We start from the raw sequence: 27,232 nt of genomic DNA, 5'->3' as shown, positions 1-27,232 counted from the left end.
CCACAAGTTCAGAGTTAACAACTATACTTTGATATTAAAAATGTAAATTGTTTTGGCAATGATTAATACCAATTAGAGAATATCTTCATAAAAAATTTATGGCAGTGATACTGGCATTTTCTGGACTATCTCACATATTTTGTTCTGGAATGCATTTAAAATGGAGACCTATACACTGAAAGGCAGAATCAGTAGCAACACACTACCATAACCCAAATTCCCTTGCATTAACAAGTCCACAACCCAGTTCTTGCTGATATTTTCCATTTATTTCTGCAGTAGACAACTGCTCTGAAAGTGCAACACCAAACACTCTTGTCACAGCCTCTGCTCCTTCTCCACTGGCAAACACTTGGAAATTCATTCTTGGAGCATCACGGACCACAAGCTTCTCTCTGGGTGGAAAATTATTGCCACTGCCACTGTCACAGGGAACACACACACACACACACACACACGCATGCACACACACACGCACACACACACACACACACGCACGTGTGCGCAAACAGAAGGATACAATGTGATTGGTGAGCCCTGGAGAGAAGTAAGGGCCAATTTCAAACAGAGAACCCAGCAAACAGGTCAGGGGAGAACAGCCCCAACTGTGCCAAGTAGAGACCTACTTCCCATTCTCCGGCAGCAACCCACCACACTGGTTATGTTGGCCCTGGCAGGCCTTTTTTCCCTTTGTCTCTAGAACAGGTGATACCATAGCCATAAAAGTGTTACAGCTCAGCCTGTTTAAGTCAAAATAAATGAAAAGACCTCTCAAGCTAGTTTGGAAAAAATGGGTGGTTTGGATAAATTGTTCTGGGAGAACACTGGGTTCTCCCAGCATATTTTTGCTGGGAAAAAAATAACCATCAAATACTACAAAGACAAAGACGAAGGAGAAACATGAGCAGTTCTAGAAAACATAAGAGATGCAAAAATCTGAACAAATGAGAACCACCCCCCAAAAAAGCAAAATTATGGACAACACACCTACCCACCAGGCCTGACCAAACCATCACTCATCAACACATTGTACACATATGCACCTATACGTATGCACAACAGTCAGATAGATGCCCAAAGGAGGGCAAATCCAAATGTCTGCTTTCTTTGGAATTTTCATGGCAAATCTGAGTTTAGGCAAAAGTGAAGATCTCCCCGGGCTCTGAACAAATCTCAGGAGGCAGCCTTTCCTCCCTGCTGTCGCCAGTGTTGCTCCTGTATTTTCCTGAGCCCTTCACAATTGTCTGGACACCAGAAAGCATTCCTCATATTCCTGGAGTTCCAATCACTGCTAGATCTTCTTATCTAACTTAACCTGTAACGGAAGCACCTCCCTTTTGGCCTCTGTACTTCCCCTGTTCTTTCAGGGAAAAGCATCCCCAAACAGTGGTAATTAGAGCATGTTCAGGAGTTGGAAAGTAGGAAGAGAGTAACATAAATATGATAAGGAAATTCATGTTACTCTCACATGATTTCTCTGAGACCAGGTGGCTAAGGATCCCCCTGGCCTTCAAGGATATGTTTTAAAGAGAGGCCTTAATTTAAGGTACTGCAATCTTTGCTCACAAGAGCCAAGTAAGACAGTGCTCATTGGAGGCTGCTGTAGGACTCTTACTCATTACTTATTTGAATCCTAGGTGCTCTTTTGATTCTCTTCAGTCCTTCTGGAGTCAGACTACTTTGCTTCTCTGATGAGTGACTGGTCATTTTTAAGCATGCGTGCAGTCGCCTTCAAGGTTTCTGTCTGGGCATTATGGATCAGCACACATTTGCTAACATACATACCAGGTGATGAAGACTGAAAGTAGGGTTTTCCAACCACCACAGACAGGCACAGCCATGCAAATATAGCCATCCAGCAAGGTCACCTTTTCTTCAAATGTCCCAGTTTCGGGATCATAGAATTAACATATTAAATATCAACACCTGGCAATAACCAGCTTTTGCTTCCCTTCCTCAATAAGGGACATGAAAGAACCCACAGAAACAGACTTGACACACAGGCCCTGCTCTTCTGGGAAAATGATTTCAGTCACTGCCCTCACCTCCAAATCCTGCACTTGTAAACTACATTACAATCTAGCTCCTAATCTAACTGGATTCTGCTTCAGCTTAATTTACCAAAGCATATACTCTAAGATGCCTCAGTGAAACTAGCATGACCCACTGGATTACAATTCTAAGTGCAGGAGTGCCTGAGAAGGAGAAAGTCCCACAGGAAGGGCGACTGGAGGGCATAAGGCAGATGATACAAAATCCTGAAGAGTCATCACATCAGTAACACATTTTCAGAAAGTGGTGGGCATGGGGGAAGGGGGGAGAGAAGGAAACAAAATGTCCCAATAATTTAATGGCAGAGCTACAAGAGAGCATATACAGCTATTCCGGGACTCTCCAACAGAAAGCTTTTCCTGGATGCACAGACATTCATAATACTGATCCCCCTCATCGACGGCTCTGGCATGTACACGTGGTCATGATGCCCTTCATCCAGCATGAGAAGAGCACAATAGGATACCGAGAGGCATCTGGACAGCACACAGCAAAACCGAAGGCTAAACTCCCCCCACAGAACCCCATTAAAAAACAATGTTTGTCTATTACAAAGTCACGTTTTCTCTTTTTCCGCTTTATAAAGTCAGCGATGCTGGAGGGTGTCTAGCGGAATCCGTCCTCCAGAAATGAGTGCAAAAGGGAGCACGCGGCTCAGGGACGTCCCTTCAGTAAGCAGATGGAAGGACTGGCTGGAGGCCTGCCATCCATTTCGGACAAACACACACATACAGAAAAGGATTATTGCCAGCTTGTGTACTTTCACAATGTGATTTTTGTATTTCGAAAGCTTGAATTGTCCCTGAAAAAAAAATGGGAGAAAATAGAGTGTTCAATACATAGATCATCTATACACAATCACACATACACAGGGGAGAACTGACCTTGGCAGCTCTCGGGCTCTCCATGACACACCCCAGGACCAACCTTCCTTCCTTGCCAATCTTAATGCCAAAATGGCAACCCACCTCCCAAGTCCCTTCAAAAACTTCAATTCAATTGTTTGCAATAGCAAAAGATTAGAAACAATCCAAATGCAGATTAAGAGGGGACTGGTTAAATATTAATATTATGAAACATTCATATAATGGGACACCGTGCAGCCTAAAAAACAAAAACAAGAAAGCCCTCTACTAACATGGAAATATTTCCAAGATAACTCGATAATTTAAGGTGTAGAACAATGTGTATACACAGTATGCTATCTTTTATGTGAGTGGGGCTGGGAGAAATAAGGTTACATATTCATATTGCTTGTATATACATTAGAAAACTCTGAAAGGCTACACAAGAAATCAACAACAGTGGGTACTTGGGGCAGGGGGCAGGAAAGGGCACAATGGAAACTGGGCAGATGGAGTCAGCGTTTGAGGGAGACTTTCTCTCACATATACTTTTCAAAAAATTGAACCATGTGATTATATTACATAAATAAAAAACCAATCAACCAACCAACAATCCTCAGTTTAAAAGTCAGAGCTGCTTACAAAAGGAAAGGATATTCCAGGAGTCAAATCTGGGTATCTTTCACTTTAGAAATATGGCTCTAACTCTTGAAAGATAAGTGTGTAGGGTGGTGGGTAGGGGGGAAAGAGGGCAAGCAGATCCTAACATGTGTCCTCCTAGTTGCCTCCTATTGGCTGCAGACAGGCTGGATCACCCACTAGTAACTCCTCTTGCGCCAATGACAATCTTAGCAGGTCACATCACCATCTGAATTTCAAAATCTCAGGGCTGGCAGGGCTTTAAAGGCCACCTCGCTGCGGCCCTAGCCCAGTGCTTCAGACTTAAATTTACCAGAAATCTGAAACAGAAATTCTCATTAACCTGGATTCTGGAGTAGTTATTTCCCTTTCATTTTAAAGGGACATTCTAGAAGCTCTGGCTTTAACTGACCTATCTAAAAGTTGTTACAATTAACTAGGCATATGCACTTGGTCCAGAGTAAATAAATACTGAAGAAAGAATGTGCTCAGCACAGCCAAACAGTAGTTTCCTCCTGCTACTGGCTAACAGATTCTCCTCCATGATGGTGGCAGGCTGACAGTAACAGCCCTCACCCCACAAAGAGAATGACTGTGGATAAGTATACTGAGAGGGGAAACTGCAGCTGGTGTAGATGAACTTGGGCTGAGAAGAAACTGATGTCATCTCAAAGTCCATTGGTATTTTTATAACTGACATGCATGTCCATGTGGTTCATTTATCAGTGGCTACTGAGTATTTCAACTATTTTCATCTAAGAAGCTAAAAGCTAAACACAGAGTTAATGGGATGGTCATCTTTTTGAAAGGCCAATGGTATAAAAATCTCCTTTCAAAAGGACAGATCCCTCTGAGGTGTCACAAGTAGCCAGCAAAGAATGATAAGGAACATATGTGATCATAACATGGAGCAAAGCAGGCGTAACTGATGTGTGTGTGTTACTTCTGAGTTCTCTCAGGGACGATGTTCTGTGTGACTGAGACTGCATTACAGAAGATGCTTTATCCTACATACATCTAATACTAAACAAAGTGATTATGCAGGAACATTTGCTCTGTTCAATTTCCTCCCTTTAAATGCCACCTCTAGGGCCATATAGCCATTGGGCAATAGAAGTCTATCAGTAGGGATCCCACTCTTCTTCTTAGAAGAGTGAACAGAAAGGCAGGGATGTGAGAAAGTAGAATCAGAATTTTCTGACTATGGGAGAATTATCTATCATCCAGTAAGGGAGATGGGAGGCAACTATGTGGTTATAGCTCTTTCAGCTGTTTAGTGATATAAGGAAGAGAATTTTCAGGATAATCATCATCATAAGCAGGTAAGCTTATCTTTTGGAAGAATTCCTGTTCTGTGCTGGAGTTGGGCCAGAAATAAATTTTCTCTATGGCAGGTAAATTGAAAGGTTCTATAACACTTTCCCATTCAAATATTTTTATTTATAGTCAAAAAAAACTAAAAAGTCATATCATTCTAAGGTCCATTTGCAAAATGGAAAAGGGAAGAAGAGTAAAGGAAAATCCAGGAAAATCCAACTGTGTTTTTCCAGTCTGATTTAACATGAAAGCAAATGAGCAATGAGGGTGGGTGGACTGCTCCTGACAGCTAAAGCAGGCTGGTGGCAGTGGGGCCCTATGGCTTTGGTCCAGCCTTTCTAAAAAAATAGTGGGCTGAGAACAGCTCAGTGCCTAATTTAGCGTGAGGAATGTGTTCACCTGAAACAAGGTGGGAACTCATACTCAATTATGTCCCTTGCCCCAGGCTGCAGCTCACGGAGAGACAGGGAAAAGGTGAATGAAGTCAGGAATTGGCAGAGGCCACAGGCAACTTTTTTTTTTTTCTTTTAAATGTGCTTCTCTTCTTTTAAAAGCTAACTAAAATTTAGAAAATCCACAGTGAGCTCCTGAACGCTAGCCCTCTACTCATCTGGCAATGCTGTGATGGTGCATGGGCTATGTGCTTAAGAGTATGAAACAGGACACAGGAGCTGTCCACCACAGGCCAGTTCTGGTTTCCTCTTCTCTCCCTGCATATTCAGTAAAGCTGCAATCCCTTTCTAGCTTCAGTGGGGCAAATTTCAATCCTCATCTCCCACTCAGTGACCATGCCAACTTCATTCCCCAACAATACAGATCACTGTCCTCTGCATGTCAGCCCAAACATCTAAGTAACCAGAATCCTTTCCCAGCAGCTAACTGGAACTTTTACTAAAGCCATGGCTAAAAGGGCAATACTTATTTGTAATAGAAGTCAAATGAAACAGCCCTAAAATACTAGGACTATTTGAATAAATAATCTATCAGACATCACTATTTTAATAACTATTACTATTAGATAAATCATATTAGCAAATAAATTGAGGAAAATTATTTGTGGTTCAAGAAGAATTATTTAAATAGCAGTTTTTCTACCAAATTTCTTCATAGATCATGATCTACTTAGAAGGGGAGAAAGAAAAGGGAGAGAGGAAGAGAGGCTTAAAAGTGTTAAGAGACCTCTAAGATGGCATGTGTATCTTCTCAGAACACCTCTTTTGCTTAAAGCAAGGTTAAACCAATAGAGTTGAAATATGAAGTCCTTTAGGACAATGAAGTGAGCTGACTTTTTTGCTTAAATTCAAACACTCCTTACAGACTTCCAAGTCTATGCTTCAAGGAGAACACCTAAACCATGAAGTGCTCCCTTCACCTGCCTCTTCCCTGTCCAAAGAAGATATGGGGGCAACAAAATGAACAGAGACCACAAAATGGCAATTATGCAAATGTGTTACTTTTCAAAGCTATTCAAAGATATTTTTCCTGGGGGATTTAGTGTCTGCTAAGGGCAAGGGGAGTCATTTTAAGTTTTCTTCCATTCTGTCTATTCCTATTTCATTTTGGTTTTTTTGTGTGTGACCATTACTGCTTAATCAATTTCATTTTAAAGACTTTTTCTCATGGAACTTAAGATGCTGCCAATTTTTAAAAGTACCATTATTTCATGTACTTTAAGAAGTAAACACTGCTAATTAAACTATGACAAAACCTTTCTTATCACATTCACTGTTAAGCACCCAATTTTAAGAATATTAAAAGCAAAAAACCCCCAACAACTTAGAAATAATTAAATATGGCAATGTTATTAAAACAATTCCATTATAGCACTTCTATAGGCTTCTAAAAATTTAACTTATTTCAAATATTTGCTACTTTTTAGCCCACAAAATAAAAATAATTTATCCACTATTAGAGCTGACATGTTTTTCATCCCTCCTTACGCATACTAGCAGCCATCGTAGAATCTGTGTTGACTATATTTTAAGGAGAAACCTTTTATAACATAGTTTAGAAAATCTGGTATTACCATCTGAAAATGGAATTTACAATAAAGGAATCAAACTATTTTAAAAAAAGATTTGGGTGGCATCATCATGTGGCAGGAAATGTGTGACTGTCTATCTACAGATGCTACCAGCCACACGGAGCACCCAGACTCCCGGCCACCTGCTTCTGTCCCTCCTGGTCATCTTCTTTCTTCTGTCCCGTCTGAGGGATGCAAGGGGGGAATTCTGAAGCAGCTTCTACAGTTGACATGTTGTTTTCCAAGTTAAGAAATACTCTATTTCTCGGGGATGGTAGAGGTGAGGATAGTTTTGTCCGGGAACAGGCTCTTATCTCCAGCACATGCAGATACTGGACTTCCATCCCTTCCTCATTCAGAATAAATTTACCCAATTCCTTCTGCCACAGAGACAAACATGGACTTGGTGCTCTCTTAACTGAAATACAAAAATTCTTCAAGTGACTGCTTTCATTGCTCCCTCCTTCGCTAAGTGCCTCTCCCTACTAGTAAACATGTGACATCTAGTTACAGTATAGCCTGGAACTGTCTCTTCCACAGCTCTGAAATCTACCCACTGTTTACTGTCACTGCTGAAACCTGAATTTATATTACTGTTTTTTCACAACTGACAAACACCACCAGCAAACAAGAGACATACCTCTCACCTAACCCATTTCGGGAGCCTGTGGAATTGCCCTTTTAATCACAGGACATACTCAGATGGCTTAAATATGACTACATCTGAGCAAAAGAAAAAAGACTTGTGGCACATTTATCATCATGAAATGTTAGCAATGAAATAGATTTCAGAGGTCTGTTGGTCCACAGAGCCTCATTTCCCAAATGAGAAAGCACAGGCATAATGAGGTTAAGTGACCTGCCCAGGGGTTTGCCTGGAGACATATGACCCAGGGAGGACAAGAATCCAGTGGTTTGGGATTCACGCCTTTTCTCTGAGGCTCAATATTGGCAGAGGCAAGGTTGAGGGTACATGGGAAGAACACATCCCCGTGGGAAGAGGGGTCCTGTGGCTGAGAGGTATGTTACAGGGTTACAGAGAAGATAGGCAAGGCCCTACCCTGAGTGTGAGAGACAGAGGGGGAGCGTCCGATCAGCGGCCGCTGCTGTTCACCAGGCCATGAAACTCCTCCCAGGCCCTGGCAAACCAGAGACAAAAAACACAATAGCACATTTAGATCAAAAGCTTTTGAACAGAAAGAACAGACATGATAACCCCACATCCCACTTCTGAAGCCCTCCAAGCTGTGTGGATCCATAGGTACCAGGGAATAGCAAGGTCCCCATCGTATTTGCTCTCAGGTTAGCAGGGGCAGCTGGCACTTCTACTGGTAACTCCATTTGGGAAGTCTGATCCTCACTATTCCCTTGAGGATCTACAACCATGTTCCTTTGACAAGACTACAGGGGAGGCCAGTGAGGTCAGAGCTAAAGCTCAATCATCATTGGAAATGCTTCCAATTTACTGCAGCAAAGGGCAGCAGCACTTCTTGCCTTTTCTGCCATGGGAACATGGAAGCAGGTAGTAGATGCAGTCTTTCACGAGACCTCACCCTGAAGGTGAAGGCAAGTACCCAACAGCATTATGATGTCTAATGATGCAATGAGAACATTATACTATTTTCTGCTTTCACATTCCCAACCTTCTATCCCTTCTAAACTCAGACCCTAAATGTGTCAAGATCCATCTGTTTCTTAAAATATCCATGTAACTACTAGCTTAAAATTTAAGCTGTGTGGGTCATGGCAGTTCAAAATTTCCAGGGAACAAGGTTCATTACAACTTTTGTTCAGATTAACTCAACTTAGAATTTGGGGTGAGGAAGAGATGAGAAATGTGATTGAAGTGGTACATGGTCTCTCAGGTGGTGCTCCACAGAGAACAGGCCCTCGGTGACTGCTGGGTGAGTGACGAAAGGAGAAAGCCAGATCTTCTCCAGAAGCTCTAACCCACCTCAAGTTTTCTCAGAGGAGCTGATTTTCTTACGTTTTTGACCTAGCCACTTTTCAGCCCAAAAGTGGTAAGTTCCCTGCGAATTATATATAAAATTTGGCACTTCTAAACCTAATGTTTTATTATCAATTATTCCATTCTTGGTATAATTTGATGCCAGTATATTATCACCCTGGGTGCACATTTAATAGTATGATCACTAAAATACTTTATCAGGCCTTCTACAGGTTTTTTGTTTTTGTTTTTTTTAAAGAAAGGGTTTATGTATGGACACGTGACACAACAAATTCATTCTTCTAGGTAATGTTTATACCAGTTTCATTACTGTTTCCTGCTTTTGAACAGCAACATTTATAAGTTGATGATTTATGTCTTAGAATAAGAGGCAGATGTGCAGTTAATGGTTTCTTCAGAGAGTATCACCAAAGCTACTAGTTTATGCTAACTAAATTGAGAAAAAATGTAAGACCACCAAACAAGCATGCCGGTCTTTGTCAATTCCTAAACTTAATTTACACAGCAAGATGCCTGTCCCACAGACAGCCCCTTCTGGAAAGCCCCTTGTTAGTACTGTCACAAGGCAGTTTCACTCTTTACTCCAAACAAACCAAGGGCAGAGCAAAATCCAATGTTGGGGCAATGACATGGGAAACCCTCACTCTTTCTAACAGTGACATTTAAATTCCATCTTAAACAACTCAGGTGTCAAGAAATTACACAGCTGTGTTGAAGCTTCATCTTATCTATCTATCCTTTTGTTTCCAGAAAGGCCCATACCTACATGAGCCTAAACAAAGCAATTCTCTGTGTCAAGGACCTGAAGAAATATGAACTGCAGAGCTGCCCTCTAATCCATTCCAGTATTAAATCACCCTCTCAGTTTCTTCAGAAATACGTTCATTATATGTTAAACCTCAACATGAAAAATCTGGGTTAAGAAATTTCCTCTCTGGGCCGGCCCATGGCTCACTTGGGAGAGTGTGGTGCTGATAACACCAAGGCCACGGGTTCGGATCCCATATAGGGATGGCCGGTTGCTCACTGGGTGAGCATGGTGCTGACAACACCAAGTCAAGGGTTAAGATCCCCTTACTGGTCATCTTTTAAAAAAAAAAAGAAAGAAATTTCCTCTCATGGAGTCAGTGAAAATAAAATAGCTGGCTATAGTCTTTGGTATAATCACTCTTATTCTTACAGGCCAACAGCTTGGCTAAGAGGCAAATCCACTGCCAGAAGCTAGGTGTGAATATTCTAGCTATTTTTCACCTGGCAAACCAGGCATATTGGGTAATATTAAAACTTTCTTCTTTTACAGGTAAAGAAAGAACAAGTTAAATGTAAAAAGTATCATGACTATAGTTTTTTAAAAAAGAAAAAATTACCATGATTAATATAGCCTACAGGAATTCTGTAGAGATTCAAATGACAGAGAACAAAGAGCCCTTTCAAGACCACTCTTGTCCCATCTCACTTACCAGAAAGCAAATTCTGAGAGTAGAGAGATCTCATTTCTCTGCAATTCAAAACTTATTTGCCTCTACTGCTGCCCCAAGCCTGCAAGGTTCACAGCTTTGCACTCAGCTAGCCCTCAACACCCACAGAGGAGCTCAGACTCCTGCTAATCTGGGCTTTCCTCACTTTGATTATCCGTATGGCAGTGCATTTCACAAACGCAAAGCTGGGCCAGCAATTATGCTGGGCTATGACTTAGCCATGACAGAAGGGATGGGTTGGTCCTTGGCTATATATTAAAGTTCAGTGTTAAAATACAATGACATCTAGACATGGTAAAGGAAATTCCCCATGATTCGACCTGTTTCTCCTCTAGAATAAAGGAATAAAGAGAAATCACCTACCCTTAACTCTCTCTGCACAGAAGTCTGGCCAGTCTTACCCAGCACTATGGCCCACTATGGGAAGCTGTCTTCCCCTTTTCCATTCCAGGCCAGCTGTGCAAGGGAATTAATGAGACTATTCCAAAGAGGAGTTTCCTCACAAAAGACACTGTTGTTTTATATGGCTCTGTACCCAGTTTTATCCTGGTGTCCCCATGATTCTGGCTGTTTTATGAGATTGCTCCTCAAAGCAGAGGATATGATGAGTCACTTGAGGCTTGCAAGGACCCAAACCTATGAAAATTCAATATGAATTGGCCTCATTAAAAGGAGCCATGACCTGAGCAGAAACTCAATTACCAAGTTTCCCATTACTTAGGGGTGAGCTGTCGGCAATAAACAAGGGCAGGAGTCCTCTGCAGCAAAGCTCACAGTCCACTCTGTGTGGCAGTGGATGCCTCTCAGCTCACCTAAGGGTGCAGCAGCAAGAAGAAAAGGCCACAAGCAGCAAGATTGGGGGAAGGCTGGAAAAATCAAACAGTTGAAGGAGGACACTAGAGACTGAACTGAAACATAGCAAGCCAGAGTCAGGAACACCTGACTGAAAAATCTAAGCCACTCCTGAAAAAACTCCCCACACCATTTCCAGCAGCCTTAATCTCCAGCGTACTTGGTGGAGAACAATTGTTGGTTTTCTTCCTTCCCTTCCCTTGGAATTCTCGAGCCCCAGCAGGTGCTGTTCCTTGGCTGAAACAAGCCCATACCTGTGGAAGGGCCACAAGGACCAGAACAAAGCAGAACTAGTTCTGACTTCTGTTCAGTGTGGCAAGGATCAGAAGGGTCTCAAGATCAGTTTGGTGCTTTCTGATCGACTCTTCCTCTGGAAGGTGACGTCAAGCTCATCCCCCAGAGCAATTACAGTAGAGCTGAAATTAAGGTCAATGCATGTAACATGATAGTGGAAGGCAAGAGGGAAAGAGCCAGAGAAGGTAACTCTGAGAAATGCTAAGAACATAGAGAATGGGCCTTTCCATATTCCAGCAAATCTCCCATTTTCTAGGTACTTCAACCAATTCTGGATATACATTAAACAAAGAAGCAGTGACACAAATACCCCTAGCATGTTGAGCCCAATGTGCTGGTCCCAATGTGTGTGTTCTGTGCGGTCAAAGGCCACATGGAGACTGGGGTAAGTCAGGATGGTACAAGTACAGGGTGTCACTGCCAAAAACTGCCAAAGTGAACAGCCACTCTGGAAAACTCAACCTTACTTTCACAGATCCTCTCAGGCAGCCCAACCCAGTGTATGCAAAAGTGATTGTTTATTTTTGTTCTTGGTGGTAGCTCCTAAGAAAACATAACACGAGGCTTGCTAAAACTCTACATGCAGGTTAAGGGCCTAATGGCCAAGCTGCAGCACATACGAGCCAAAGCTACAAAGCATATGAGGGGCTGCTACGTGCTACGGTCAGATATCCTAAGGAGCAAACTCACATAGGGTGAAGATATTTTCCCACCCCAGATCCTGACGCACAGTAACACTGGGACTGGGAGAAAGGGAAGGGCTATAATCTTGAGATCTTGCAAGCAGAGCCAGCTCAGAAAGGAAGATGATCTAGCTCTAAAGGGAAAGCAGAAGGGAGAAGCCTGGCAAAGAGCTTGTGGCTTGGGCAGCTTTGGCACCAGTGAGAAAACCCTGTTAGCACAAAGTGAGGAAGCTATACATGTACAGCCACACACAGATGGAAGCAGGGCTTTAACCTACAAGCAAGAGATTTCTTTGAAGTAAAGGCAAATGGAAGTCAGCGAAGCAAAGGCCAAGGAGCCCCCTTTCCAACCTCAGCAGACTTTCAAACTGAATTCTAAATCGGAAATCACTCTGTCCTTGTCATCAGCATGACTAAATGGGAACTAAAATTTAATACCAGAAAATGGGGACTTAATTTTGAGAGCTAGATGTCACCTCATTGTGTCAGACCTCAGCAGTCCTGGAACAAAATACTGCATGACACTACACAATGGGCTTATGGGAATGAGGCTGCATCCCTGGATGGCCCTCCATGGAGAAGTCTGTGCCATCCCTTAGTATGGTGACAGTCAGTCCAAAAGGCCACATCTTTGATGCACCATAAAGAGCAAGAGCATGAGACAAGCTAGTTTAGCACCATTTATTAAGTGATCTCAGCTGTTGTTGTAGCTGCTGCATGTCAGCCTGTTCTTAAAACATAAAATGCTCTTCCAATTCCTCTTGTCCAGGACAGAAGGATCTTCCAGGTAGCACGCCAACAGAACAAGAGACTCCGATGACGCCAGCTTCAATGATGGTGCCATCCAGAGAGGGAGAGGGTCATGGCACATTCAACCGCGGCTTCCAGAGGTTTTGAAAAAGGAGCCTTTGGGGGCCCAGCCTGCCTGGCATTCTAGTGGAAGTGCAAAAGGTTGGCTCATTGGGAGAGGAAAGAGAGGGGAACGCAAGGGAAAGTAGTATGTGGGTCTCAAGGAGGGTTTTCTGGTCCCTACAGTTGCGGGGCTGGAGTGCCAGAGGCCGAGCTCTGGATAAAGCAGCGAGCAGCAGGCCGGTCTTTCTAGCAGACTAAGGCAAAATAGTCCACAGTCTCTCCTAGACTCTGTAAGGACTTCTATACATGTTTCTACCCAAGTCAGGAAGAACTCCCTCAAGGTATTAGAAAGGGAGAACAGCAGAGAGGGGAGAGTTGACGAAAAATATCTTTTTCCCTTTCTTATCCAGGTGAAAAGCTAGCTTCTGGGATAGATGGGGGTGGGAGGTATTTGGTAACCTTAAAAAGGTGCAGATCTCTCCAGTCTGGACTGAATCTGGCTGGAGGACAGAAACTACTTCTACCTCAGAACAGAGAATAAGAAAAATGTGCCTAGAGAAAAACAAAGCTAACACAAGACTGCTAAGGCAAATAACTAGGGCCACGGCTAGCTAATAACTGCTGGTGGCTATGATGAATCATGTCTAGCCATTTGATTACGGACCAACTCCCATGGCAGTGTTCCCAGTTAAAAACTGGCACTTAGCTGGTTAAGCCAACTCCACCCATAACACTATCTGTGAATGCATGGGAAAGAGATTCACAAATGGTCTGCCTGCTAAACACAACCATTGAGCTCACTACTAGTCTTTAATAACATGATGATGATATACTAATGATGAACGCAGCAATAATAACACTTGGCTCTGTTAAGGGCATCTCCATCTCAGTTACGAAGATTACATCAGCCTCACAACAGCCTTGTTAGGTAAAGTATTACTGGCCCCCATTTTACAGGTGGGGAAACTGAAGAAGAGTTGCAAAGAGACTTGAAAAAGGCATATACTGATACAAGGCCACACGAGAGAACTAAACCTAAAAGTCTTCACTTATAGCTGGCTAGCTCTCCCTCTGGTTTTGAGACAATCTGATAGCCACTTCCCACAACTTTTTCTTTCTTTTTTTTTTTGTCTTCTTGTGACTGGCCGCACCGCGCTCAGCCAGTGAGCGCACTGGCCATCCCTATATAGGATCCGAGCCCAACCGGCAGGAGTGGGAGCGCTGCTGCGCTCCCAGCGCCGCACTCTCCCGAGTGCACCACGGGGTCGGCCCTCCCACAACTTTTTCAAAATAACCTGAGCTTATTTCTGACACTCAATCACTGAAGGAGCGAGCCTAATCAGTGACTTTCACTGTGGAAAGGCCGCTCCATTTTCTTGAGTCCTAGGGAGACTGCAAAGCTTCCTTTTCATTCTGCTCTCTCACACACGCTATCCTGCCTCCTCTACGATTCCAGCTCTACACACAAGGAAATGGAGTCCTTATTCCTGATAAGAAGTCAATTTCCCCAGACAAAGAAAGCAGACTGAAGCTAATAGGTTAAAAAGACATGCAAAAGTGGAGTGAAGGGAGGGCAGGGTAGAGGACTTTATTGTTCAGTGAAATTATCTTAAAAAACAGCAAGAAAAGCTTTGTCTTTCATTTTAGGATGGTTGTTAGCATATGAAAGACAAGAGAGCCTACAGAGATGAAGCAAGTCTCGGCAGTGCAACTGGGTTTCCGCAGAAGGCCTCTCTCTTCTACAAATACCTCGTAGTATAGGTGGACGGGGAACCTCACCAACAAGAACTACAGCAACTGGCCAGAAGCCCTAGAGGGGAAGCCTGGTCTGCCCCTTCTGCACAAATCAGTCTCCTGTACTATCATATCACTCTGGGTCCAACTATGGATCTACTTCTGCTAAGATTAGGGACATGTTCCCCCAAACCCCCACAACACGTACTTGATGCTGTCGGTGTGAGTTTTGTATTCCATAATGGTGTTGGGAGGTAGGTTAAGCACTCGACGAAGTGTATCCCGGATTCGGGCTGTGGTTGCTTGGTCACTGGCAGTCTTATTCCATATTGAAATAATGTCCTCCTACAGGAGGAACAGAAAGAATCATCAAAGCAAACCAGAGGCAGCAAGGAGAGCAAGGGCAACACAAGAAGCCAGACTGGCTCATGGCTGGCTTACCTGAAAGCGGACAGAGACCACAGCACCACAGATCTCCTCTCCAACCATGAACTGCTCCCCCAACATGGCCAGGATGAGATTCTCCCAGCACCGGGAAGCCAAGCCCTTCCGCAGCCGAATAATCCACTTGCCACCATTTTTATTTGCATCATCCTGTAGAATGACAAAAAGCACTCAAGTTAAAATACGGCTTCACATTTTTTCTTTTTTTAGATCAACTACACAGCATAGAGAATATAGCTAATAATTCAGTACTATACATTTAAATTTTGCTGGGTAAATTTCAAATGTTCTTATCACAAAATTGTTAAATATTTGAGGTCAGAAATATGTTAATTAGAAAAATATGTTAATTAGAAAAATTTAACCATTCCACATTGTATTAAAGAATCATAATACCACTTTGTACCTCATAAATATATACATCTATAATTTGTCACTAAAAAATATGGTTTCACAGCTCTTTTTCTTTTGCATTAAGGCAGTAAAAAGCCAAGAATCCTTGAATACTAAGACTTGTCACTTCCCAATTATTCAACTTTATAGAAGAAATGATAGTAGGGCTAGAGACGGAAGATACAGGGGAAAAAAAAAAAGAAAAACGAAGCCAGAATCTTTTATAAAGCATTAAAAAAATGGTTTAAAAGTCCTTTAATGGAACTACTTTAGAAATCAAAATGAAATGATGTCAGATTTCAAACACAGATCATTCATAACTTTGTTTGCTAAACATATACTGAGTGTATCAAGTACACAGACACAAAGCCCCAGTCTCTACCTCAATCCAGTCTAGCAGAGGAGATAGAAAAGAAAGTTAATTACAGCAAAGAAGTCTGACAAGTGCTGCTTGTAACAGAGATACTCACAGAATGTTAAGGAAGAACGAGACAGTCAGAAACAAGAAGAGGAGACATTTCAGTGGGGTCTTGAGGGGAACAGGAATCAGGCAGGTAAAGCAGGAGAATGGTGCAGTGGGCACTGGGAGGACCATATGTACAAAACCTGATTGTGAGCCAGGGAGATGCAAACAGGAGGGTCTAGCTGCATGGAAGGGAAGGTTTAGAGATGATGGGAGATGAAACTTGAAAGGTAAATTAGGTGTTGGATCATGTGAACAATAGAGAGCTGCATAAGATGAGGGGGTTGGGTGGGGGGGCCCTGGAGCAGATGTAACCACATTTGTCTTCTAGAAAAACGCCCTGGGATCAGAATAGAAGATGCAATATACCACTGTACAGCCAACTAATAGCTCTGCAAAAAGATTACAGAGCTCAGCTCTGGGTCTCCAGTTACTACTGCCTTTAAGCTTATTTTTTTACCCACATTAATCATATGTATACTATGTAAAAATATCACACATACACACACAAAAATTAGTTATACAGGAATAAGTGTAATTAAAAAAAAAAACTCTTTAATGTTATAAGATAATTTTAGTGATAAAACAATCTTCAAAACTACCCAGCACCAACCCACGCAGACAAGCAATGGCATCAGTGCCTTCCTCTAGAGGTTCAGGTTCTAAAGATATAGCCAATAGTGATGCAATTTTGAGAGAAGACTTGAAAATACTTTTAACCTTGGCAGGGCTAGAAAGCAAAAGAAAACAAAACTTGCTCAAAAAAGCAGTCAGAGGCCCTCAGTCCTCACCTCCCACATGGGTTTTATTCCTTCTTTGAAGAGATGGAAGTCACTGTGGCCTGTCAGGTCCCCGGGACGTACCATGTGGCTATAAAACCTCCAGAACTGCTCCACCTGCAGAGAGAAGACCCCAGAATAGAAAAGATGTATCTTTTCCTTTTCTTTGAATGCATCCGAAGATCTGAAATTTACTTAAGAGCATAAGCATGGAAGAAACTCTGCTACAGGCTATCCTCTTTAGGACACATTTTCATTTGGGGCATTCTGTGGAAAGGAAGGCATATTATTAGAGAAAAAGCGTTTCATAGAGTTTGATTTAAAAAAAAAAAAAAAAGTAACATTGGCAATACAAGAATAAACTCTCTGGGTGAGAAATGCTAGCCTCAGCCAGGAGCTTTAGTTGGTGAAGCCACGTTAATATGTACTCTTCCACTGAAGCTGCAGGAAATCATATCATGCAGTATGAAGACTAGTTTTTGGCAAAATGGAAAGAAATCCTTTAGTCTTGAGGTATATGAAGTTAACTGCCACACAGCCTCAGCCTCAATGCATTTTTTAGAACCAAATCATTTCTTGATCAAAGACTTTTTTTTTTTTTAAAGATGACCGGTAAGGGGATCTTAATGCTTGACTTGGTGCTGTCAGCACCATGCTCTCCTAAGTAAGCCATGGGCAGGCCCCAAAGATTGTTTATTTAGCAAATATAGCATTAGCTAGAATGAAACAGTTTTTAGTTCTGTTTAGTTAAGTGCATAAGTGACAGAATCAACCACATGTACTCCTCTATACCATGATGCTACTGCTAAAGCCAGGACAGTCCAAAATCAAACAGGACTTAGCTTCTCATAGCTAGGGTTTAAGTCCCTCTTTTGAGCTAGAAACATTATGTTTTTCCTGGCCCTCCTTCACAATCCTATTAGAAAACTGACTTGTATTTTTCCATTAATGTATGCTTATTTATAATCATCATGGTGTATCTCTCAATAGTGTCTTGACAGGAGAGATTATTTCTCTATTCCTCTGTAATTCACAGAGAACACCTACTGGCCAGGAGAAAACATGAAACAGTCTGAAGAGAAACAGTTGGTATTTGCCAACACACTGCTGAGGAGGCTGGCTCTCAATCAACACACAGAAAGATACCACAACTGTGTAGCTGAAAATGAGTAGTGAGTGGACAGAGATTCAGGTCATACTTCCAGATTTGGGTAGCAACTGAGGAGAAATGGACCTTACACTGTGTGAAATGGCTGTACATTCAGTTCCTCTCTGGAACAGAAACACATGACATGTCTTACATGTTAAAAAGAAGTCAGGAACTAATGCCCTTCATAGGTCTTTAATGCAGTGTCTCATCTCCGCAACCGCTAAGCTTAACTGCATACAGTGATTTGGGATAATAAGTGGTCATATGTATACAATGAGTAATAACCTAAACCTTTATCCACTCTAACACAGGTGAAAGAAATAAAGCATACCTACTATAGCCAGTGGCTTACTGTGAATTAGGAACTGGAGAGGTGTGGTGGAAATAAAGTACATCAACCATCTCCAATTCTCCAGTCAAGAGTTCCCCATTGCTTTAACAGTCTGATCTATTCCAATCTTACAGCAAACTGCACAATCTTATATCCAAACGACAAGAGATGAAGTAAGCAGCTTGAGAAATATTATTAAACTTTGAAAGATTTTTCGTGAAAATCCTAATTGAAACCAAAAAACAAATGTTTACAGACTCAGGATGAGTTACAGAAAGGACCTCAGAAATCATCTCAACTATCTTCCTCATTTTACAGTTGAGAAAATGGTTTCAGGACTTGCTTCAGCCCACAGAATCAAGGACCAGAAGAGATTAGCCTTGTGATGTCCAAGTTCAGTGTTCTTTCCATTTCAAGATACTGCCTTCTCAGTCACCCTGATTTCAAGAAATTTTAAATGTTAAAGATTAGGATTAAGAATTTCTCCCCACACTGACCAGCTGCCCAGAAAAAAGAAAAGTGGAGAACCATTGGGAAATAATGCTTTGGATTTAATAAAAGGTTTCACGATGTAATTATTTCTCTGTGAGAAATTTAATATAGTAAGAGTTCTTAATAAAAATGTACTCTCCAGTACAGTTTTTTCTCTGATCCTCCAGGTGTTTAACCAGTTGCTCATAACATAATGGCTGCCATTTTACCAGTAATGTTTAGCATTCCCATATAGCAGGTAATCAAAACTTTTGTGATGGATCCAGGAATGTTAGAAATGCATGGATATTTCAAATGTTTAATTCCATTGTTCCTGCTGCCAAGAATCCCTTTCTCATTACCTGTTCCAATTCTTTAAATTCATTCTTCAACCCATCTCCTCCAAGGCAGCTTCCTCCAAGTTGGAATCACTCCTTCTTTCCTCTGACTCCAAGAGTGCTCTGGCTGTGCCTTTCAAATTGCAGCACTCACTGTCTACTTCTACTTTATGTGGAAGTTCCTGGGCACACCTTATTTCCCTAAGGGCAGGCTCTGTGTCCTAATTCATTTTAAAGACCTTGAATTCATTCAACATACATTTACCAGTGATAAGACAGCACAGGCCAACTAAACAAGATCTTCGCTATGGGCTGAAATTGTATCAACTCAGCATAGTAATGTTGTGGATCTCACGTTAAACAAATGATGTGATTACCGGTTAAATTGCATATCTGAGTAACAGTAAACTTAAAAATATACAGTTTGCCTAGTAAGCAACATTTTTAAAATTGGAGCCTCTTGGCACGCATTTTGGTGTATTGCATGGAATTTGGAATCTAACTTTCACTGACCTAAGTTTCAATAGTGGCTACCCGTCTAAATCAAGTGAATTACGACTGACTTGAGACTTTAGATCAGATACTTAACTGAAGTCTCGCTTTCCTCATTTGTAAAATATGGAAATTATCACTGACCTCACAGAGCTATAATGATTGGAGGAAATTACACAAATAAAGTGCCTATTACTGTGTCCTCCTCTTTACTAGTTTACCATCTATGATAATGTTCTTTTCCAGTTTCTGCATTTTAAACAGAACAAATGCCTCAATAATTTCAAGAAAACAACAAATCCTGAATTTCATTCTGCCTAGAGATCAAATGTACAGCATACAGAAGGTGCATAATGATCTCTCTGAACAAGGCTGGTGTTAGTTGCAGGCAGCTTCTTGGGGTACACAAACCTCATCTGCTGTGAGCGGGATGAGACAGAGCCTGGGCTCTCTGTACTGACAGAACCGACAAAAACAATTATTGGAGATTTCATTTTTTTTCTGAACACAGGAAAAAGATGCTACCTTATGCATAATCACTAACATAGCCAAAAACCTAATGGGAGGTTCTTAAATACAAAAGGAACTTTCAAACTTTGCTTTCAGCTTCACTCTGTCAAACTTCATGAGGATGGACACAGTGACAGTATAGAATTTGGTGTCCCCCATGACATTTTACACATAGTAAGGACTCATCAAATACAGGCACGCATGTTACTACCAAGGCACACTCCATGAAACCACTAAGTACTCACTGAGGCAAAGGTGCCAATCTGTTTGATATTCTGTTCATAGCTCTGTGAGCTGGTAGGACGGCCAGGGGTTCTCCTGGAATACCAGAAAGTGTAGTTGTACTGCAGGGGATGCTCTGCTGGTCCAGGGACAACAGCCTGAGAAGTAAAGAAGGTGTATTAATCCTGGGCATTTGTCATGTGCTCTGAGACTGAGAAAACATTTTACAGTGTCACTCCTTACCACCTCCACAATTAAAAAAGGATACCACCTCAATTACGCAATGTGCTCATGATTCTGCTTACACAGTAAATTTCCTTAGTGGTTAACTGATTCTAAATTCCTGTAACACTTTATCTGTGTTTTGATGGCTTTTATAATTTTCTACCTTGTATCATAAGTATTTATGTTTTTATCTTATCATATGCCTAGTCCAAGCACTGAATCTTCTATGTCATTCTTGTGTCACTGGCAAGTTGCTTAATCTGCTTGTACTTCAGCTTCTTACCTGCAAAATGAGGAAAATAATAATAACCACCTCACAGGGTTGCTGAGAAGATAAATGTATTTGTAGATATAAAGTACTTAGCACAGTGATTGGCACAGACTAAGTGCTCAATAAATGTCAGTTACTGTTATTGTTGCTATTGAATTGTTATTATTATCAAATGTAAGCTCCTTCATCAACAGTCTCATTCACCTTTGTGTCCTCTCAACACCTAGCATTGCACTTGGGGAGATACTCAATACTGTGGAATAAATGAATTAATGATTGCTTTAATATTTCAAGGAAAAAACCCTGATCCATCTACCTCTCGTTCTCTAAATTTTCTCTTTTCCAAGTCATTTTCAACTTAGACTATTACTGCCTAAAGAGTCTAAAATTTCAAGGAATGTATAGGATTTGAAATACTCAGCAGCAGCTTATGAAGCAGCTAACAGCTTTGTTAAACTCCAGAATTAATCTCTCCCACCTCACACTAGGAGAATGCCACAATCAAGGAATCATCTCAAGGTCCTGTGGCAAGAGAAAAGTTCTAAGTCCCAAAATGAACTCTGGTGATTCCACAATCTTTTTCTGAGAACAAGATTAGATATTCCAAAACAGGGTGCCATCAAGTTAATCTGGCATCTTTCAGATGAATAGATTCCATAAGATAACCAAGTCTCAAGTCCGAAGGCAACTACCTGTGCAGCATAAAACTCACCTTCCTCTTGTTGCTACTCTGACTCTTGTCTCGTTCCATTTTTTCCTTCTCACCATCTTTCTGTGTGCTGTTTTCTTCATTCTGATCATGGTCCCCACTGTCATCATCTTTCAAGCTGAATGGGAAGGCAAAACAATGTCATTCCATAACTAAGTTGATTCTTGCTTACCTAACAAAGCCACCAGGTCTTATGAACTACGAATTGAGCCGAAGTCACTCAAAATACAAGCTGTGAGATGCACCTGAGATGAGAGAAGGGCAAAGGAATGTAGAAAGGCAAATTAGGAGGACTAAACAAAAATGAAATGCCCATCAGCTAACTTGTGAACTCCAGACAGCACTGTCTTTCAGTTTTCTAACAAGCCACAAAACGAAGCAGTTAAAGGGATTGTAAGGTAAACAGTTTAACAGATTGTTTTCTCTGTCAAAAATAGTCAATAATGAGAAGAGTTTCTGGATTAAATAAATGCTTTGACATTTCAAATGAAGGTTAAAAACTTACCTATCTATATTGACACTTTTTCTTCTTATCATCTCTCCTATCCTTACCCGCTGTTACTGCTTTAGTTCATGCCCTCTTCTCCTGCCATCTCAATCACTACAGTAAATTTCTAAATTGTCTCCCTGACACAAATCTCTCGCCCTCTATCTATCCTCCACATTGTCATCAGCATTATCTTTCTAAATGCAAATCTAATCATTTAACTTCCATGCTTAAAACTCTCAACTGTCCGTTGTCCTTTGATGCCCACCCTCTAGGATTAAGTACACTGAAATGTAAGATCCGCTAGAATTTGACTCCTGCCAGCAGCATCCTCCTTCCCTCCCCATCTTCTACAGCAACCTATATTCCCACATTGGTGCCATTTGCAAATGCTACCCCTTCAGCCTAAGGTGCCATTCCTCCCATGTGTTTTTCCTACTAGATGGAGGGTTCCCTTAAAGCAGTGTCTTATTTTATCTCGGTATCTCCAGCACCCAGGACAAGAAGATGCTGAATAAATGTTAAGTGAAAAGGAAAAATAAATGACTGAAAGAAAGAATGAATATGATTTTGCCTCATAAACACCGAGTCAAATGTCCATTAAGAACTACCCTTTCAGGAGCAGTGAAACTATCCTAAGGCTTTCAGGTACACCTAAAATTCACTGGATCCAGACAAAAAGAGAAAGAGAAGTGAGTTCACAAAGCTAATGAGAATGCCATTTGTTCTAGGGCTGGACAGTTAACTCATCATGAATGTTCTTTGAAATCATCTTTCTGGCCCCAATGACTATATGTATAGTCAAGTGGAATTAGCAATTCTCAAGAAAGGTAATAGAAATGCTCCAATTATATATCAAATATTACCCTATGCAGATACAGAAACATGCTGTATTTTGTATTTGTAGTTTGTTTTTTTGCCCATGAATCCACAGTACCTACATATAAAAAGTATCCAATAAACATGAGAATGGACAAGCTGCTCTGCTCATTTCACAGCCCTAGCTGTAGGATATACTCAGGTGGCCATGGCCTGTGCCACGAACCTTCCCATCCCCACCCTGGCCAAGACATGACTAGAAAGGGCACCTGACCAAAGGGCAGTCTAGCCTGGCCAATAACCTATGCCTCAGGGCCTTGCTGAAAAATACAGTACAAGCAGATTCCTCCCTCAGCATTTCATCCAGGAAATGAAAGATCACAGATTCAGGAGGAGCCATATGGGCCCCACACAAGAAAAGCCATGAGGGAGTAAAGATAATGAATAAAAGCAGAGAAAGCCAGTAGAGGGAAAGAGAACGGAGAAGATGAACAGAGAAAGTGGAGAGGAGAGTTTGGTTTTGCTGCTAATGCTACCATCTATCTATCTGGCTTAGTTCAGCCTCTCTGGAATTCTGAAATCATTGTCTGTGCTTATGATACTCTCTACCTCTTTATTAAACTTGAGTTAGTTTGGTTTCCTTTTCAAAAAGAGCCTGTCTAGTACATGAGTGCCATGGGTTAAAAATTACCAATAATTACCAAGCATCTACTACTGTGTATCAGCTACCAGAGTGCCTATCCCCAAGGACCTAGCTGAGGAGATAAGGTACACACACATTCATGCCTCAGCATGGTGCAAAGTCCCCTGCTCTGCCCACATGTCCAAATATCTCCTGCCTGGTCCCAACAAACGTCCTCTATTCCAGTGATATCAACCTAATTGCAGTTCCCCAACCTCACCCCTCTGTTATGTTCATCATGTGGTCTCTCCTTGAGAAACCCTCTCTTCCCCTAGGTAACCTGTCCTTCAGGACTCAGATTGAGGGCCACTTTCTCTTGGAAATATTTCTTAACTTCTCTGAACCAAGGCTCAGTCAAGCTGCCCTCTTCTGAACTTCCCCATATAAATGTTTGCACTTGTGCCAGCTATACTATCATGGCCAGTTTTTTGTCTCCTGATCAAGAACATCTCATGGGTTTTTCTATTGCTTAGGCACAAGACAGCCTCTCACTTTTCTTTAGGGCACACCCTAGGGATGCAAACCATTTTCCTCTCTTCTTAACTTCCAACACCCACTATAGCTTCTGAGGTCCCCTCTTGTTAGATCTTGGCTGAAGAGGGGCACAGTCACCCCAGCATCTCCCATTTTTCCTAGTCCCAAGAAAAGCATATGTTTCTTTCTTTTTAGTGGTTTTGCTGCTAATCACTACTAGGAAACAGAAAAAAGAATAACAAAAATAATTATGTCAGAAAAGAAACAATGTTACTGTGATCCCTGGGCCACTTCCAGACTCCCTTCTAAGATGATAAATGGAAACCCTAATGGATCTTCATCTAGTGCATTTATTTCTTGAGGGTGGAGCTGATCAACCACTATGCCCTACACTCAAGGCAAATCTTTTACATCCTATTTTTCAGATGCTACTCTTACCATCTTGAAGCTGGATTTGAGCCAAGGTACAACACAGACTGAAAAATCAATGCTCCACAGACTGAGGGGGACAATTAGCATCTCTGAGGCTATCCAGACTGAGTGGCACCTTAGTTCACCAACCTTTTGCCCAGGTATTAACTCACACCCCCAGAACTAGACCAATTCATTGTAGGTAGGAACTTGGGTCTAATTCATCTTTATAGCACCAGCATCAGACAGTGGTATAAAACAAACATCTGTTTAATCAATGGATCTCTAAGATCAAAGCAATGAGTGCCAAATAAGTGGTTCACACAATAGCTAAAAATGGGTCAAAAGCTAATGATAGAGAATAAAAAGTAAACCATATATAATAGACACAAAATCAATTATGGCATCTACAGCTGAAAAGCAAGTTTATCACAGTTGGGACTGCAGTTCCTCTTTTTGTTTTTTTTTAGGTGGCTGGCTGGTGCAGGGATCTGAACCTTTGACCTTGGTGTTACCAACACCAAGCTCTAACCAACTAAGCTAACCAGCCAGCCCAGGACTGCATGCAGTTCCTGTGAAAGCTGAAAGCATTTTAAGGTTTTACATGTCAACAGGATATAAAGACTTGACAGGTATGACCCCTCACCCCTAAAAGCAATCTTAATTCTTAATAAGAATTACAATCTTATGTTACATTCAGAGAAGTAGAGTTCACACAATAAAAGAGGTTAGCGCCCTCTTTAATCTGAGCCAATCAGATTATACTACTGTAGTCAGGTCCAAGCACTGGACTCTTAGAAGGATTATGGCAAACTGGAACATGTTCTTAGGAATGATGTGGTGAAGAGTGCAGACTCCAAATATGTAACAGTATTCTAAACGCTGCAGAATTTTTGCACAAAAAACAAAAACAACAAAAACAAAACTAGAGGCAGGAATTCTGTCTTCAATTGCTAATTCCAAATGAAAGAAAGCTTTGTTTTGTTCTGTTTTTCCTTCAAAGCTAGAGAACAGATATTAAAAGATTGTGGGTCAGTATAATAGTTAATAATTAGAAGTAATTAAAATGAACCAGGTTAATTTTTGTCAAGATGTGCTTGAAACCAGGTCATGCAACAAATAGGGATGCCCTTCGTGTTGTTTGAGGTAAGTTACTTAAACTCATTTTCCTTATCTGTAAAAGGAGGTAACAAGATCCCCTTTACAGGGCTGTTAAAAAGAATAAAAATAACATATGAAAACTACCCAGCAAGATAACTGTGGTTGCCCATAATTAATATTCTTACTGCAGACCCCCAAATGATTTGGGCAGGACTCAGCCAGATGACCCATAAAGTGTCTTTTCTTAGGATGAAATTTGATTTGTTCAAATCAGTGGAGGAAGGGGTTTAAGGGTTGCAGAAAGCCCCACTGAGGCAGGATTCAGATGAGGAGCTAGGTGTTGCAGAACTAATGGTGGGGGAGGGGGTGAGTATAAGGAAGGGCTCAGGTAAGCAGCAGGATGGAGAAGCAGTCTGCCAAAGATTTTCTCAAGGAGCAGAGGCCTCTCAGCAATCAGAAAACATTCTTGAGGAGCTGCCTGGAATTTTGGAAATCCAGTAGCCCCCAGTTTGCACACCAGCACTCACTGTTTGGAAAAAGCCCTATTTACCATCAGCAGCACCAGCTCATAACCTAAACTAATAGCAATTCCACTTTATATTTATATCTCACTATTTAGCAATTTACACAAGTATCTTAAGCACTGCTGAGGGTGATTTGTTCTTTATCACAGCTGGCGCAGCAGCACGGTACTAACCACTAATGTGGCTTGGGCAACAATGGCTCTGAGACTGGCTAACATTTCTGCTGTCAAACAACTGGTAACCGGTGGGTCTGGGACTAGAATTCTAGGTCTTTGGATAAAGAGACAGATTCACTAGACTACTAAAAGAGAATACCGTAGTCTATCTCAAAACACAATCGCTGGAGGGAAATACGCAAAAACACTTTTGCATTTCCTCTGTGTACTTCCAAATTGTTTGATGCTGGAACTAGGAATCAGAGGTCGGGAGGGGGCAACGGCAAAGTGCACCCGCTGGGCAAGAAACTGAGCAGCTGTGGGCGAGCGTGTTGGAAGTGGGGAGCCGGCGGGGAGCAGAAAGGGAGGAGGAAGAGTCTCAGGAAGATGAGGATTCCGTGACTGAGCAGACACTGTGTTGAGCGCAGCAGCCCCATTACCTCACTGCATCTTCACAACACTATGACACAGGCTCTGTTACTGTCCCCACTTTGCAGATGAGCAAACGGAGGCACAGACGGGAGAGGTGACCTGCCTCAGGCACCCAGTGGGTTTGTGAGGACAGCTGGACTCGGGCAGGGCGGCAACGTTGCGAAAACACCCAGGCCGCCGAGGTCTCCACCCCTCCACGCCGCCGGCAACCCGAACCTGCCGGGGCGGGGCGTCCGAAAACCTCCTTCCGGGCGCCACAGCCCCCTCCCCCGGGCCCCGCGCTTCGTCCGCGGTCCGTACGGCGCTGGCGTCCCCGGGCCCCCTGCACCCCGCGCTCCCCAGCCCCCTCCTCCCCGCCCGCCCGCCCGCCCAAGCCAGTCCGGCTGTAGCCCGAGCCCAGGACCGAGGCTGGTGCCGCAGAGTCTGCGCCGCCCCAGCCCAGGGGGCGCGGGCGCGGGGGGACGGTTGGGGGCAGGGGCCCGGGGGGCGGCCACGCGCCACTCACGCGTCGAACTTGTTGTTCATCCTCTCGCCGCCGCTGTCGCCACTGCCTCAGGAGTGACTTCCGCTCCGCCAGGTCCCTCGGCTTTGGGTCCGGCCACTTCCGGTGC

General features: G+C 42.3%; 1 protein-coding gene and 1 non-coding gene across 4 annotated transcripts; both read right to left on the bottom strand.

Annotated features, from left to right (window-relative positions):
- Positions 1–247: 247 nt before the first annotated feature.
- EIF4E2 (eukaryotic translation initiation factor 4E family member 2) lies at positions 248–27,232 on the bottom strand. Of its 3 annotated transcripts, XM_063102779.1 has the most exons (8): positions 27,127–27,232; positions 21,540–21,654; positions 20,355–20,489; positions 16,830–16,934; positions 15,180–15,332; positions 14,947–15,083; positions 7,937–8,015; positions 248–2,854 (listed from the first exon to the last, which is right to left on the bottom strand). In XM_063102779.1, exons 1-7 carry the CDS (start codon positions 27,144–27,146, stop codon positions 7,970–7,972), a joined length of 711 nt encoding a protein of 236 aa, XP_062958849.1. In that variant the 5' UTR covers positions 27,147–27,232; the 3' UTR covers positions 248–2,854; positions 7,937–7,969. The 3 variants fall into 3 exon arrangements, with proteins under 3 accessions (XP_062958849.1, XP_062958859.1, XP_062958841.1); XM_063102789.1 differs by lacking the exon at positions 7,937–8,015; XM_063102771.1 differs by lacking the exons at positions 248–2,854; positions 7,937–8,015 and adding an exon at positions 12,820–13,085.
- Positions 24,885–24,959, bottom strand: TRNAT-GGU (transfer RNA threonine (anticodon GGU)). The gene has a single exon. It is a non-coding gene; the product is annotated as a tRNA-Thr (tRNA).

The sequence above is a fragment of the Cynocephalus volans genome, chromosome 1 (genome assembly GCF_027409185.1).
Source record: "Cynocephalus volans isolate mCynVol1 chromosome 1, mCynVol1.pri, whole genome shotgun sequence".
In the NCBI taxonomy this organism is placed as follows: domain Eukaryota; kingdom Metazoa; phylum Chordata; class Mammalia; order Dermoptera; family Cynocephalidae; genus Cynocephalus; species Cynocephalus volans.
The sequence above is the reverse complement of the archived record's forward strand: the minus strand, read 5'-3'. Positions and strand labels throughout refer to the sequence as shown.

Coding starts and splice junctions, on each gene's coding strand:
- EIF4E2 (XM_063102771.1), bottom strand. CDS start 27,146: ATGAACAACAAGTTCGACGC. Junction 15,333..16,829: donor GAATAAAACCCATGTGGGAG/GTGAGGACTGAG, acceptor GTCATTCTACAG/GATGATGCAAATAAAAATGG. Junction 15,084..15,179: donor TGGTCTCTGTCCGCTTTCAG/GTAAGCCAGCCA, acceptor TTCCTCCTGTAG/GAGGACATTATTTCAATATG.